Below are 15870 nucleotides of genomic sequence, written 5' to 3' on the forward strand. Positions count from 1 at the left end.
GTTTATCCAGAAAGGCATACATCCTTGAAGACATCCCGTTGTGGAGATCTGCCATTTCTGATGGGTAATAGAATTGGAGGGTAAAAATGGGATTCTTCTTTCTGATTTAAATCTGTCTTCAGCTTTCAGTCCTTGTATCTGGTTTTGCCTTCTTTGCTGGATAAAAGAGCTCTTTAAGGAATTTCTTTCCTCATGAAGGTATTTTTATCCACCATGGTCAAAGCATCTCTCTGTTCTTTTTGTGGTAAGCTAAATGGATTGAGCTCTTTAAGTTACTCGCTGGCAGGCATTTTCTGCCACAAATCATTTTTTTGTCTACTCTTTCTGCTCTGACTCTAAAATGTAGATGTCTGATTGTATACATTTTTCTGGTGTCATTTTTCTGATGCAGTGTGCAGGGTAAGCTACCTCCTGGCTTCTATTTGCTTTCTATATTCAATATCCATTCGCTCACATGAACGGCACAAAAAATTATGTTTGTCTGTTTTACACATCCACAACTGTGCTTTCCAGTTGGTATTTCTCACAGCTTGTTGGGCTATGCTTTGCTCCCAGACATGGAATACCCATCCTCTGTTGATTTCTGCCAGTAGTTGTCTGGAACAGCCCCCTTTTCCCTGAGGTGCCACTTTGCCCCCTGGCCTTCAGCAGGAGCAGAGTTGGCTCCTCCAAATATATATAGAGGCAGGCTTGGGTGTCCCTGTCTGGTGCCTGGGGCTTCAGCTGGTGGTTGTTCTGCTTGTTCTGAAAGGAAATTGTGACTGCTTTTAGCTGCAGTTGGGGGATTGAATGACATGTGGAAGGAATAAATCACTGCATGATAAGGAAGAGGCACGTAAGATCTGAGACAAAGAGGAAAATCTTGTTTCCACTCCCCTTTGTTATCCCTTTACTGTGCATAACTGTACATATCACATGTGTTACTCTGAGCTCCTGGAGAGTATTCCATCACTCCAGTAGAGCCCTGGAAATACACTGGGAGGACACAGGATTTATCTTCCTGTTGCTTAACTAAGAATTAGATTATCCACAGGAGGCAACTCCCACAGAGGCATTAAGTAAGCAGTCAGATCCCAGTATAAGTTCATCTTACATGGTGCCCTGTACCTGTCCAAACCTACAAACCTGTCCAGGTGTGTTCTGCTGACCATTTATAAACAGTGGCTGCTTTTTGGCTCTGTGAACAGGCAGCTCTTTGGCTCCTGCAATACCTGCTTTTGTTCATAGGGGCTGAGCTCTTAATTCTGTCCTGGGCTGCCTTAAAAATGGACAGCTGAGGCTGCAGGGGCAGAAGGGCTCCCGGGAGGCTGAGGTAGGGCCAGCCTGTGCTTGAACTTGCTCTTTGTCACAGCTGAGGGGCCTTGGCACCATCCTCCCTTTATGTAACCAGCTCTTGGCTTCACCTGTCCCTCGGTGAGGACCCTGCAGCAGAGCTGCAGCACCACTGTTCCTGACTGGAATGCCTGTGACTCTGCTCGAGCCACTGTAAGCAGGAGAGAGCTGTTTGCAGCATGAGAGCATCACACAGTGGCTTTGGGTGGTGTTGAAAAGAACCAGAGTGAAAAACGAGAAATCCCATTGTACCATTTTCCCAGATATCACAACCTGAGAACACAATCTGTTTCCCCTTCCAGGGCACCTTGTCACTCTCTTCAGGGACTACTTGCCCACAGAGCACCCCCGTACACACGTGTACACATGGGCACAGGGGCCTGGGGGAAAGAGCTGGGCAGTCCCCTTGCTTCTGCGGATCCCTGGGAGTCAGAGGGTGAGCCAAGCTGTGTGCATTGGGCCACTGGGGACAACAACATGGGTGAGATGCAGCTACAGGCTGGGTACTGATGGGGGTGTCTGGAGAGTGAAGCAAGAGACAGCAGTGCCAGTTGGTGGAGAAAGGAAAATGCAGAGGCTGGGCAGAGGATGTAGGAAGGAGAAAGGGATAGCAAGGAATGAGGAGGAGGAGGAGCAGGAAGTCTAGGGGCAGAAAGACTCAGGGTGCAATAGGAGGGTGAGAGAACAGTCAGGTAGAGCAGGAGCAAAGAGGGTTGTCAGTGAAGCTTGCATTTAGTTTGGTTTTTAAGCTCTGTAACAGTGAAAGTGCTGCACTTAGCCTGAGTTGCTTGATTTGGTGTTCAGCTCCTGGGGTGAGACTGCATCTGGGTCTGGGGCTGCCATGGCTTGTAAGAGGCAGCCGTGTAGAGTCCAGTGTTGCTTCCTCCATCCCCAGTTCCCTGCCTCATGGCCCATAGCCAGGTGTCACCTCCACACACTGCCCTCGGAGGTCAACTGCAGCAGTGCCAGGCTGCAGAGCTAAAGCTCTGGAGAAAGAACTCTGCTCCCAGGTGCTAGGGAGCAGACACTTTTTGCCTGGGCTGTGCTCTTATTTTCAGGACACACAACCCAGGGCTGCTCCCAGTGATCTCAGAAGGGCCTTTCATCATCAGCTGGGAAGAGCTTTTGCCATGAAACAAAAGGAAAGGAGAAGAAATGTTCTAGGCAGGAGGGTGGTCTAAATGAAGAAGGCCTGACTTTAACAGAAACAGGAAGTTTTCACGATGTACCTTGAAATGAGTAAACATGCAACACTGGAAGTGACACCTGTGTGCTAATTTTTGTATTTCCTTCAGCTGCTGCACAGTTCACTGGGCTCACGTCAGCTGGTGGGGCTCCTTTCAAAACTTTCTTCCTTTTAAAACTCCAGAATTAATTTATAACATAATTCATCAGAAAATGGAGTGCTTTCTGCATGGGGTACCGTGTCCCTCAGCTATACCCATATGTGCATGAGGACAGGACAGGAGTTCTGTAGGAAGATTTTTTTTTTTTAAAGGCAATTCAGTGAGGATTTGGGCTGCAGCCCCAAAGGCAGCTGTGCACTGAAGCTCGCAGAGGAAGCTCCAAGGGATGTCACTGCATGCCCTTCAGCTCCTGGGTTTTTTCCCCTCCTTTTTCTTCATCTTGGAGTGGCTGCAGCAAAGGCTCCATTATCTGGCAGCATGGCCTTCCTTGCTTTTGTCTATAAATGGAAGCAGTTGGCTGTTATCCCAGTATAACACAGGATAGTCCTGTGCATCAGTTATGCAATTGGTTGCTTGATGACTTCATCAGAAGCCGGGGGAGGGCCAGGGGGTGGTAGAAAAAGGCTTTTACCATCAGCTCTCCTGAAGACAACCAATAAATATGTGTGTCCCCCCAAAGCAAAGTAAGCAGGAGCTCAGAGAGAGGGGTGGGTGAAGGGTTCAGTGCAGGAGCAGCTGAGGGATCCTTAGTGATTCTTTGACCCCAGCTTGGGAGAGATCCAGCCACTGCTGCCCTGGCCCTTAGGATGCTGCAGGGACCGTGCTTGACCAGGTCGTAAAGTACAAAGCGCAGTGGGTGATGGGCCTGGGGGAGAAGCAGAAAGAGGATCAGGGAGCGAACTTTCAAACCAATATAGATGTTAAAAGGGGAAAGAACCTAAATATTGGATAGCTGCCTTTCAGCTTTCAGCAGAGCCCTTCAGGGAGTATCTGCGGAAAGTAGAGATGTGGACAAATTGCATTTGTTTTTTCCACCGGAGGGTCCTTGAAAAGCCGACCTTCATGCAGAAAGGCTGACCCTCATTTCCCAAGCTGCACTCCAGCATTGAACTTAACCCTTTCCCTGACTGGGGTGGGTGCTGCAAGATCACACAGTGACTGACATAAACTCAAACTCAAATTGAGGCGGGCGAATCTGAAACTCACCCTGGCAGGTTTTGAACAAAGGATGCTAAAGTGATACAGGTCCTTTCCATCAAGTTGGCGCCTCTGTTCATCGGTTAGAGGTTCTACGAGCACTTAACACCCGAGATAGGGACCCGGCACGCAGCCGCTGGTTTTCAAACACGGCATCAAAGGCGGCGGGGTGCCGAAGCGGGCCCTAGGGAGTGCTGGCAGCGTCGTGAGTCCCGTTTGCCGTGGCCTCGGGCCATCCCGGGCTGGGCGGTGCCGGCTCGGGGACCGCGGGCGCGTCCCGGGAGCGCTGCCGGGGGAGGCGGCTGCGCTGGGCAGGGCCCGGGCGGGCAGCGCCGCCTGCCGGCAGCGCCGCGCTCAGCCCGGCCCGCGTCCCGCCCCGCCGCCGGGGCGCGCCGCGGGATTGCCCTGTGTGTGGGATTGCCATGTGTGTGGGATTGCCATCCCGGTGGGATTGCCCTGTGTGTGGGATTGCCATGTGTGTGGGATTGCCCTGTGTGTGGGATTGCCCTGTGTGTGGGATTGCCATCCCGGTGGGATTGCCCTGTGTGTGGGATTGCCATGTGTGTGGGATTGCCATGTGTGTGGGATTGCCCTGTGTGTGGGATTGCCATCCCGGTGGGATTGCCCTGTGTGTGGGATTGCCATCCCGGTGGGATTGCCCTCATGTGTGGGATTGCCATCCCGGTGGGATTGCCCTGTGTGTGGGATTGCCATCCCGGTGGGATTGCCCTCATGTGTGGGATTGCCCTGTGTGTGGGATTGCCATCCCGGTGGGATTGCCCTCATGTGTGGGATTGCCATCCCGGTGGGATTGCCCTCCCGGTGGGATTGCCCTCCCCGCCTTTCCTCCGTGCTTGTCCCGGCACTAACAGGCAGCAAATTGGATTCAGAACACTGAGAGAGGGGTGTGTGCAGGGAAGGCGCTTGCCCTGATTCCTTCCAGCCACGCACACTGGCTCAGTGCTGCAGGATGGAAATAATGTTGAATAAACACGCAATGGAGTTAAATCCTGAGGTTCTGGAGAAGAATTAGTGCTGTCAGCTCCCGCTGTTTGTTGTGTGCACCTAACACCTTGGCTCTTCAATCCAGGGGGCTACGTTAAATTGCTGCTATGAAGAGAGGAAAACAGAAAGGAAAATATATTTATCTCCTTGAGGACGGAGATAAAGCTTAGAAAAACATTACTTTGAAGCATGAAAAAACTTAGCTCACAACTTCATTATTTCACTAACAATTAATTATAAAGTGCTCCTGCTTTACCTGAGGGGCTTTGAATTCCAGAAGAAAAGAGGCACCTGTTCCCTGTGGGGAGCAGTCCATGGCTTGGTCTTTCTCCAAGCTCCAGGCTTCAACCACAGACTCTGTGCCTCCTCTGCTTGGTGAGCTGCGACTTCCCTTGCCTGTGGAATACCCAGTAACAAGGCATTCCCTCTCTCTTTGCACAGGAGCACCAGGTGGGATTGTCACGGACCACAGGGCCCATGCAGCCTTCTGTCCCGGCAGGCTCCAGCAGCATAGCCACAGGCTCCAGCTCCGGGGGACACTTCCTTGGTAGCCAGCCCCAGGCAGCCATCATGAAGCAGATGCTGATGGAGCAGAGAGCGCAGCTCCATGTGATGGAGCAGCAGAAACAGCAGTTTCTCCGAGAGCAGAGGCAGCAGCAGCAGCAGCAGCAGCAGATCTTGGCGGAGCAGGTACGGTATCCATCTGTCTCCAGCACAGGCTGGGATGAGCATGAGCACTACAGACAGTGCTTCCTTTAGATTCCTTTTTTTGTAGTTCTTACAGAACTCTCTGTCAGTCCTGTCATGGTATTTCAGCAGTGGTTGTCAAAGAAGAGGCAACTGTATCGTTCTACCATTAGCTTGGCAAATATTACTTGCTTTTCCAATGGTGCGCTTGATAGTCATGTTGGATTTTAGGCACTGGAAAAGTTAGCTCTTAACCTGGCATCTAATGGGGCATTTAGTCCAGCAGACACAGACTCGGCTGCAGTTATAGTCACAGGTCCTCTCCCCTAGCTCTAATTGTGGTCTTGCATTGGCAAAATCTGTGCAGAGCTGCACAGTGATCTGGGACAAAGAATGGACGTGAGTTAAAAGAAGACTTAGCAAAGAAAAATGTTACTATTTACCCAGACCAATTCCTTAGTCCAGTTTATTGAGTGCCAGTAGGAGCAATTAGGTTATACAAGGGAGAGACAGCAGCAAGGGGAGAGCCAGAGACTGAAGTGGGAAAACAGTAAAATAACCTCTGGCAGTGGCAATGTGGAAGAGCTGCATTGGAGCTATAACCTGGGTTCCTGAACTCCTGGGCTTTGCAATATGGATGTTAAATTATGCAGTCTGAACAGTGGTGTGTGCTTAATTCAGGTGTAGTTTTAAAACAGCCTAAGAAAAAGCCAGTGGAAAGTCACACTGTTGAGTTTCTACAAGATCATACCCAAGTTTAAAGTTGCAGCCCCCTAATGTTACTTAGATAACGCTCTGGTAGGTCAGCAGTTGATTTAAGCTTGGCTTCTCCTCTCTTGCTAAGGAAAGACAGCTTAAAACCATCCACTTTAATTTGTGTTAGAACACATGCATGCTATGTAACCACAAAAATACAAATTGCATCCCCCCTTTCTCTTATTGCTCCTGAGAAACAGAAAAATTTACTCTCAGTGAACAGGAAGGATGCTCACAGGAATATTTAGGCTAAAGATGCCTGAACTGATTCAAGCGTGAACAGGTGTGTGAGAATGAGGATGCAATAATGCATCCCATGGATTGGGCCAATTCACATGCATAAAGCCAAGAGCCAGTAAGTGACTTGGATGCTGAAGGCAATCCTAAAAGTGTTAAAAGGCCACCAAGCTGAGGCTGTCAAGTGTGCTGACACACTTTCCAGAGATGAAAAACGGTAAAGTCACAGTCCTCAGGCTCTTAGCTTTGGGGTAGTTTGTGCCTAATAAGAGTCCCTCTTTCTTTTTGATAGTAACACATCCTTATGAATGCAGGGATTAGTACTTCCTCTTTCCTATCTCTGCCATTCTCATACCTTTGTTACACATCATAGATTTTGGACACGGTGTTTGTACAGCTGCAGGTGATGCTCCCAGACATGCCCTTTCAGCCCCTAGTTGAGTAAACCATAGCATCTGAAAACTCTATTTTTATAATCAGCCTTTGATTCTGTTTTAAAATATTCACAAGTATTGGTAGAAAACAACCACAGAGGATCAACATGGTCTGGATCAAGGGAGCATTTTGCAGTCACCACTCCTCAAATATCGTTCACTGAAGCACAAGAGGAAATGTGCCTTAGTAATCCATTTCTGGTTTGGCTCAGGAATGTTCCAAGGCTGCAGTGCTTGGGTCAGGATGCAGTAATCCTTGCAGCTGAGTGTTATAAATGCAGGCACCATGAACACAAACCTCTGGACCTTGGAAGGACTGAGGGAGCAAAAGTGTGTGTGTGTGGCTACAGTTGCCCTTAGACCTAGGTGAGCAAAGTTAGTTCACATCCCTCCCTCTCCTTTCTGCCTGAAGACAGTTAAGCTCATGATGTAGAGGTCAGGATGAAATGGATGTAAGTAAGGAGCAATGATGTTGGCCTCAACGCATGTTCCTTTTTGAGCCAAAAAGAGTCTGAGTGCTGAGTAGCTCAAGTGCTCTGAGGAGGACTCTCCAGATGACTCTGCCTGTCTCTTCAGAACACCTCACCAGATAAAAACCACTGCAAGTTCTGCAGTTTTGCCACCAGCCCATTAATTAATTAATAATCTCTTTCTCTTCTGCTTTCTTTCTGTCCTTCATTTTCAGCAGATGCAGCAGCAGTCACATTTGCCTCGGCAGCATCTGCATCAACAGCGGAGCCCATATCCCATGCAACAGGTCAATCAATTCCAAGGTAAAAGTCAAATTGTTTTTCCTGTTTTGGAGTCAATGCCCTAAAGGTAGCAAATGTATGAAAGCTTGTGCAGTTTGTGATTACTAGGTTTTAAGCAGTGCAGCAGAAGAGGAATACAGCCTGTTGCACACACCACATATTTTACCAAAGAGTAATGTCCAAGTTTCATATTCAGTTAAGTTTATATTTTCCTTACTGCTCTCTTCAGTGAACACTGCTTGCTTTTTCTTTTTTTTTTCTTTTATCCCCTTTTTTTTTCCCCTTTTTCTTTTTTTTTTTTTTTTTTAACATTTATTTTGCCTCTTTGACATCCAGATGTCATGGACTCATTCATGGATTTATCCTGTTACCTATACTCTTATGAGTTTTTTTTCCTGCTAGCATTTCTGACTGTATCTTGGTTTTGCCCCTCTTTCATATCCCACTTTTATCTCATTCGATAAAGCAGAGAATTAAAAACAGGAGTCACCTTTACCTGGAAAAGGGACTGCTAAATGTCAAGTGTGGGAAACACAGTAAACTATCTGAGATGTAAATAGAGATTTTTTTCAATTACCTCAAATAAAGTACAAGTATTATTTTGATATGCTCTCAGGTAACTGAAGACTGTAAGTGCACTCATTTTCACTTAGGAAAAGAAGTTAATTCTGAGCTTTTTAAGTGAAAAGCATCAGCTGAATGTCTTCATTAACCATGATTTCTATATAGACACACTTATGCTGTATATTCATTATAATATCATGTAGATGCAACAGAAAACAAGGGAGTCAGTTCTGGACATTTCACATTGCCATTCTGGTTCCCAGGATGTGAACAGGCAGGCACATCTGCTGGCATATATCAGGGTGGCTTTTTCTAATCACCTCCTCATTTTTTTCTTTGGCACCGCAAGTTCTGTATGAAATTAATTTTTCCCCCAATAATTCATTTCCAAAATCAAGAAGTGTGTGTGCACAGCCATCCACTGAGATGCACACACATTCTCTGCATTCATGCTTCTTTGAAACACTACTTTTGTATGTATTATTTAAAATAATGGGAGAAGAGTTTAGGCTAATCTAACAGAGCAAGGAATTCATTTGCATAAATGAACTAATTTAAGTAGTTCACCATTTTTTCCTTTTCAGTCATGTAATCCAGTGCAGTAGGTTATGTGTAAATGAGACCAGAAGGTGGCCTAAAACCTTGAAATCTGCTGCATCTCTCTTTTAACTACTCCTTGTCTGATCTCCTGTCACTTACGCCATGTACAGGAGTTAACAAAAGTAGTACCACTTAACCACTTTAACAAAAGTGAACCACTTGCTGTTAGCGACTCCTTTGGAGCTTTTCAACTGCCATTTTCAATTAAAAAATAGCTGAAGATGCATTAAGATTTTAAAATTATCTGTATCTTAAGCACTTACCGGAGTCATCATAAAAAGACTTTCTAATCATGAAAAGAGCTGATCTTAAGAAAAATCAAGGGAACCCCAGTGCCAATCATTAAGAAAGCAGTCTGATAGCATGAATAAAGTAAAAGCTACCACTATATGTGGCCTGTTCCAGTGGTCTCACTTCATGCTACAAAATGTTTAATTTAGCAGTGTGCTGGAGCTAAGAGCACCCACCAGAAGCTTGTGTGCTGCAGAAAATGAAGTTGTAGCCATCCTCTGTAATAGAATTACATGGACAGAAATGTTGCTTCCTTTATCCACCTGTTTCTCATGGAAACCAAGCCAACGTCAATAACAGGGACCAGTGTCTCCACTCCCCATGGGTGTTCAGGGATGTTGTCTGCCGCTGAGGGACAACAAGTAGGGGCTGACTTAAGAACATTCAGATTCTGTTGTACAGCTCTGAACTCTTAAGCAATGATTTTATATTTACACCTGACATTTAATAGCATTTGAGCCTGGAGCAACTGTGTGCCTCGTACACTCTGGGCTTCACCTGCCATGTTGTATTTAGTCAGTGACTCAAATCTGAATAGTTTGACTATTTAGTTAGTGACTCAAATCTGACTGTTGCATTTGGTAGTGACTCAAATCCACAATGAACCCATGGCATAATCTGAGCCCCAGGTAAATGTCTTTATTTAAAGATAGCAAATATAGAAACATAATGGCTTCCCAGAAATCAATAGCTCCCCCCACCCCTGAAAGTAAGACACAAGCACGGTTAAGTTACCTGTCACAGTGTGCAATTTAACAAGGCTAGGATTTTCTAGGTTCCTATCACTGGCCTAAGGTGAAGTAAAATGTGCTTATAGTATTGATTCACTAATACACTCTCCCTGCTTTAAATGTCCACAAAAACTTGATTTTTTTTCTTTCTATAGAATTATTCAGTAGCAATGCTATAGAAAATCCATTCATTAATGCCTCCTGAGCTATTAAAAGAATTGATTGGCCTTCTGAGACTGACATTTCCATTTTCAAGGCTTACTTTTGAAAGACAATGGAGATATTTAAAGGAGAGCTTCAAATGATAAACTGAAGTTCAGCTGCTTTGCTGCTAATGAAGACCAGTGGAAGTTTTTCTATTTGCTTGCTAGAAGCTGAATTAGGTGTAGCTGAAGAAGATAAGTGCTGCTGAGGATGCTCTTACAGATTCTCTCTTAGGGAAAAGTGTGTTAATTAAGATTTACAGGGTCGTGGGCTTTTTCTTACTTTCCTCCCTTTTTGGTGCAGGTTCACCCCAGGATATAGTAGCTCTGAGAAACCAGGTAGTGCTCCAGAGCATGAGAACATCCCGAATGATGGCCCAGAATGCGAGCATGATGGCCATGGGTCCCTCCCAGACCTCGAGCACGCTGCTCACCGCTGCGGGCCAGGCTGATATGGGAATGACTCCTTACAGCAACGCCTCATCCAGCCAGCCAGGAATGTACAGCATGAGCACAGGGATCAGCCAAATGTTGCAGCACCCAAACCAAAGTGGCATGAACATGGCACAAAGCACGGGCCAGGGAACAAGGCAGCCTGCCTCTGGACAAGCAGTGGGAATGGTTGGCAATTTTGGTCAGAACATGCTGGTAAACTCTGCTCTTCCCCAGCATCAGCAGCAAATGAAAGGACCTGTGGGCCAGGTGTTGCCAAGGCCACAAGCGCCACGACTTCAAAACCTGATGGGGACTGTCCCTCAAGGAACACAAAACTGGCAGCAGCGAGGCTTGCAAGGCATACCTGGAAGGACTAGTGGTGAAATGGGGCCCTTCAACAACGGCACCACATACGCGATGCCATCTGGGCAGCCACGGCTGTCCAAGCAGCACTTCCCACAGGGGCTCAATCAGACAGTTGTGGACACAAGCGGGACAGTGAGAGCCGTGAACCCAGCACTGGGGAGACAGCTGCTGCAACCACTCCCTGGGCAACAGGCAGCCGGCCAGGCCAGACCGATGGTGATGCCAGGAATAAGCCAAGGGGTCCCTGCCATGTCAGGCTTCAATCAGCCCCCAACGCAGCAAATGCCAGGTGGTACCTTTGCTCAGAGCAGCCAAGGTCAGGCCTATGAGAGGAATCCCACTCAGGACATATCTTACAACTACAGTAATGGAGGAGCAGGGGGGTCATTCTCCAGTTTAGCAGAGGGCACAGACCTTGTGGACTCCATTATTAAGAGCGGACCAGGGGATGAGTGGATTCAAGAACTCGATGAGTTGTTTGGAAACCCCCAGTGAATGGGATCGTATAGTCTGGAGCTTTGGTTATGTTTTGTTACATTTGAACAAGCAAAGAGGGAGTCAGATGTTTTCCTCATCCCTGGATTGTTGGTTTTTGTTTGTGTTGGTTTGGGGTTATTTTGTTTTCTTTTATTTTCAGTTGTGCAAACCGAGCTGATCTGTAGCCAACTTCGGAAGATTCAGGGGACGATGAAAACATCAGCATCCCAAAACTGTCACCAAGCAATCTCTGTTGCGTGGCAGCACCCACTCAGTGTGTGCATGTGTGAGGCAGAATGGAGAAACTGGAAAAGCCAGCTGATGCATCTGGCTGGGAAGATTCATTCTCCCCCCACTTAAAGCAAGGCTTCATTGCACAGTGGTGAGGGGTGGTTTCTCTATCTCCCACCTCATATGACTGTGCACATTGCAGCTTTCAGGGAAGCAGATGGAAGAGCTGGGAGCAAAGCCTACAGATATTCAGGAGCGATTGCACAGGTCCTGGTCAGAAATGGGCTTAACCCGACATCCAGGGGCAAGCAGGTCTCGGAGAGCCATAGCCAGGCCAATGGGGCTGTCCTAAGGGAATGCACAACACTCACATGACAAACTTAAACAATCACAGAGAGGTCACTGTTTTCACTGCAGAGTGATAAACCCCAACTACAAGTGCAGAAGAACATAAATTTAGCAGTGTTGTGAAGGCAGATTGATTATGTGACTGCTGCTGGAGGCAGCCTAGTGGTGGGTTAACTTAATAAACTGCTTAGTTCCCTTGAGACTTGAAATAGTGCTTCGCAAGTCAGAGCACTTGGCACGGCCCAGCTGCATGGGGTGTTGAAGGGCTGAGAGGTACCAAGAGACATTAGCAGAGCTCCTCAGCTGGTCCCTCCCTTTCCTTCCTCCCCAGGGTGTTCTCAGTTCATTCCCTTCCCCTCCTGTTCCTTCAGTGCAAAGCAAGCTGAGCTGGCTGAACTTTTTTTTCAGGCAAGCCACAAAGCTGCCAGGCAAAGGAGGAGAAAACAGGCATGAGAAAACATACAGTGAGGGTTTGGCACACAGGAAGACTTTCTCCTCCCCTCTTGAAAAGCCCAGGTTTGCTATGTGGTATTACCCCAGGATGTCTGGGATCTCGATGTGATATGTTCAGTTTTAAACAGATGTTTGGTCTAATCTCTCTGGATTGCTGGAATAAAATTCACTGCAGTATTTGAAGAACAGGAGTCAGTGAAGGACTACCATAAAGAACATGCCTAAGTGGATAAAATAATTGATATTACAAACATGGAATCTGCCCAAATAAGGTTTTAGATAATAGGGATGTATCACTATCTCCACTTTTTGGACCAGCGCTGAGCAGCCGTGTGATGAAGCTGTGATAGATCTCACACAACACTGAAGGCACCAGGCATTCTGAGTGTATACAGCAGGGTTCCCAAATTGTAGTTGGAGGCTGTTTTCTGGAACCTATTACCTCTTATCAGTGTTTTCAGCTGAGAGCTGCTTATCAGGTTATATAGTTGTGCGTATAAAAAATATTAACATGACCCACAGTCCAGAGCTTTAGCACCCTCTGACCTAGCACTGGCCTCTGAGAGCCACAAGTCGTGCTCTGCAGCAGTGTTCTAGTGCCAGTCCCAATTCCCTAACTCCTGATCACCTCCTTTTGTGCAGTTCTCCCTGGGCCCAGACATGCCCCTGGATTCCATGGAGGCTGAGAGCCTTGGCACTTGGCAGTTTCATGTCCTGTCTTTCCCCGTGGAGCACAGACATGCATCACACTAAAGAGGAAGAGCAAATGAGTTTGTAACCATCTCAGTGCACCATTGAGGCTCCCTTTTGGGCAATTTCCCTTGCTGGGCTTGCTTAGTGGGGGGGATTACCTGTTCTAAATGCTGCAGTGCAGCTGGACAAGCTGCATTTTTAATGTGCTAAAGGTGAGCCATCAATCCAACCTGCCCTGACTGCTACATTTTTTAAAAATGGCTTTAATTGCATCTCTTTTAGCTGACCCCTTTTTAAAATACAGCACAAGGGCCAATTCCAGCTCCTGCTGAGGATGATGAGAATGAGTAGGAGCCAAGTTGGACCCTAATTCAGTGAAAGGGAGGACCACCCAAAGTTTTTGGTTCATCCTGTGGGTCAGCATCTCTTGGTCAGAATGGAAGGGATAGGCAAACACTGGGAGAAGTACCCGGAAGGGACCGGGGTGCTGTGCCTCCATGTGTGTCAGTGTGAGCATGGGGCACACACATGTGTGACAGAGCTGTGACAGGGTGGGGGCAGCCACCCTGCTGGGCAGGGGACGGTGCTGGGGACAGCACAGCACCCATGCCTCGGGTGAGAGCGATCAGGGCTCACCTCTCAACACAGAGGTGGGAAAGGGGAATTTAGAAACACACATCCACCACACAGCAGCCAATGCAAACCGGTGTGCATCAGGGAAACACGGGCCTTGATGATAAATGGTGGTCAAGACGAGTCTCTGTTATCTTTGTAAAGCTTCCTCCAAATACTCCATACTGGGATCAAGTACTAGAGAACAGATTTTATTAGATTTGGGTTGATTGGGGTTTTTGTTTTCTTTCTTACTATGGTGCTGATGTATATGTAATGTTTTTAAAAAAGTCATTTGTAAATATGTTTTTACAATTCTACAGATATCACTGGGTCTACTGCCTGTAAAATATATACATATAAATATATATATATATATATATATATATATACTGTTTGTTTAAAATAGAGTATTTTTATTTCTTTCCTTGACTCATCCTTACTGCAGTGATATTGCACTTCAGATGACATCTAATTACTAATTTGTACTGTATCCCTGACAGCAACTTGCTCCATTTTATTCCAATTTTTCTAGTTTTCTGGTTTTACTTTGTACATTAAGCATTGCTTATTTCCTTTTAAGACCTGTACAGAGTCTGAAAACATAGAAGAATACCTGATGTTGCTTTTAAAGAAAAAGAAACAAAACAAGAACAAACAAAACAAAACAAAAAACCAACCAAACAAATAAAAGATGGTTATATGAGTCATATACCTGGTGTATATGGATCATGTCTTGCCCCACTTTTGCGCCTCAGTGAGCAATCTTCCATGGAGGGGAGGGAAGCTGCATGAAAGCAGGCCTGAATCAGCCCTGGATTTTCCGTATGGCAGCAACGAAGCACCTGGTGGAGTTAAAAGTGTTAGACCTCAGCAGTAACAGACGGGGCATGGCCCATCCCAGGATGCCCCACTTGCTCCAGCAGGTTTGGCAGCCAGTGAATCCCAGCATCCCAGGCAGCCCCAGCAGCTGTCTCTGTGCAGCAGAGCCCAGGCTGCTGTAATGAGCTGCTCGATGGGACATGCTCCACCACCTTCTGCCATGGTGCCCCTTTCTCCAGCAAGGCGGGCTACCAAAGCTCCCTGCGCTCTGAGGAGAGGCCTGTGCTCAGGCAGATGCTACAGGGAAGCTGGTCCTTAATTGGGTCTGTTAGAGGTGGCAGATCCAACCTTTTGTGTTTATTCTGGGCTGGGAGCAAAAATAAGGAGTGGGGAGATGCTTCCAGGGGAGGAGATAAGATGGAGACAAGGTAGGGGGGTAAGAAGGGAAATGCGTAGCTGGACATAGAAGTTGGAGAAAACAGGAAAACTGGAGAAGGATAAAGACACACTGCTACAACAGTGTGAGAATTGTGTTGTCAGAAGCCTTTAGGATCTTGCACATAGATATGTTGAACATGTATGGCCTGTCTATGCATGTGGGAGGAGAGAGGAGGGGAGAGGAGGTGAAGAGAAGTGATGTGAAGAGAAGGTAACACATCAAAGCACTACAACGGGTAAGCTTGGAATCATTTCAGAGGCAAAGAAAGACCTATTTGAATCAGTAGATGGCCTTTGGCCCTCCGATTGTCTGTATTTCAAGTCTGTTGCATAGTCTGACCTTTGTCTTGATTTTGGTTCTGGCAGCAGTGTTTCTTGCTGCCTCTGGGTCTAGGTTTGAAAGAAAGGTGTCTGCAAGAAAGGCAGAAACCTCCCTTGGAATGGAAAATATGATCTCCTACCCTCCAAATTATTATAGCTTTGAAATTATGGGACTTTCAGGGAAAGATATGGGAAAAGGAATAACACTTATTTATAGAATATACATATGTATGTGTACACACACACACATACACATTCACTGGCAGCGAATCCTTCCTGCAGCATTAGCCTGGCACCACAACCACACTAGCAAACTGCACCTTTCTCCCTCCTCCTCCTAGCCACATCTTTTGTCTCTTAAGTGTCATTACAAATTATAGGTAACAAATGTGAGAAAATTCCCTGAGACAAAGAAAAAATAAAAGGATAAATCCTAACCTCCAACACTGTGACTGGCTGAAGACATCACTGGCAGGTAGGTAGGTAGATTTTCCATATTTCAGCCCATGGAAGGAAAATTAGTGGATGCATTTCTGATTATTTCTGTGGTTGTTAAATGTGGCCCTGATGTACTTTCTCCATGAAGGTAGGTGATGGAGAGCCAGCCTTTTGCAGCTGTGTCAGCTCCAGCCTGTTCACCAACATGATCTGTCCTTTTCCCCTCAACAAGCATTGTTGGACTCAGGTCTTGCATCTTT

General features: G+C 46.6%; 1 protein-coding gene across 3 annotated transcripts in view; it reads left to right on the forward strand.

Annotated features, from left to right (window-relative positions):
- Positions 1–14303, forward strand: part of MAML3 (mastermind like transcriptional coactivator 3) — a 242857-nt gene extending 228554 nt beyond the window's left edge. For 2 of the 3 annotated variants that reach the window (XM_021526487.2, XM_077783031.1), the window contains exons 3-5: positions 5163–5411; positions 7521–7608; positions 10281–14303. In XM_021526487.2, the coding sequence (XP_021382162.1) occupies positions 5163–5411; positions 7521–7608; positions 10281–11272 (1329 nt within the window). In that variant the 3' untranslated portion in view covers positions 11273–14303. The remainder of the gene's footprint in view (positions 1–5162; positions 5412–7520; positions 7609–10280) is intronic. The other variant, XM_077783030.1, reaches the window with a different exon arrangement.
- The last annotated feature ends 1567 nt before the right edge of the window (positions 14304–15870 follow it).

This window comes from Lonchura striata, chromosome 4 (genome assembly GCF_046129695.1).
Source record: "Lonchura striata isolate bLonStr1 chromosome 4, bLonStr1.mat, whole genome shotgun sequence".
NCBI lineage: Eukaryota > Metazoa > Chordata > Aves > Passeriformes > Estrildidae > Lonchura > Lonchura striata.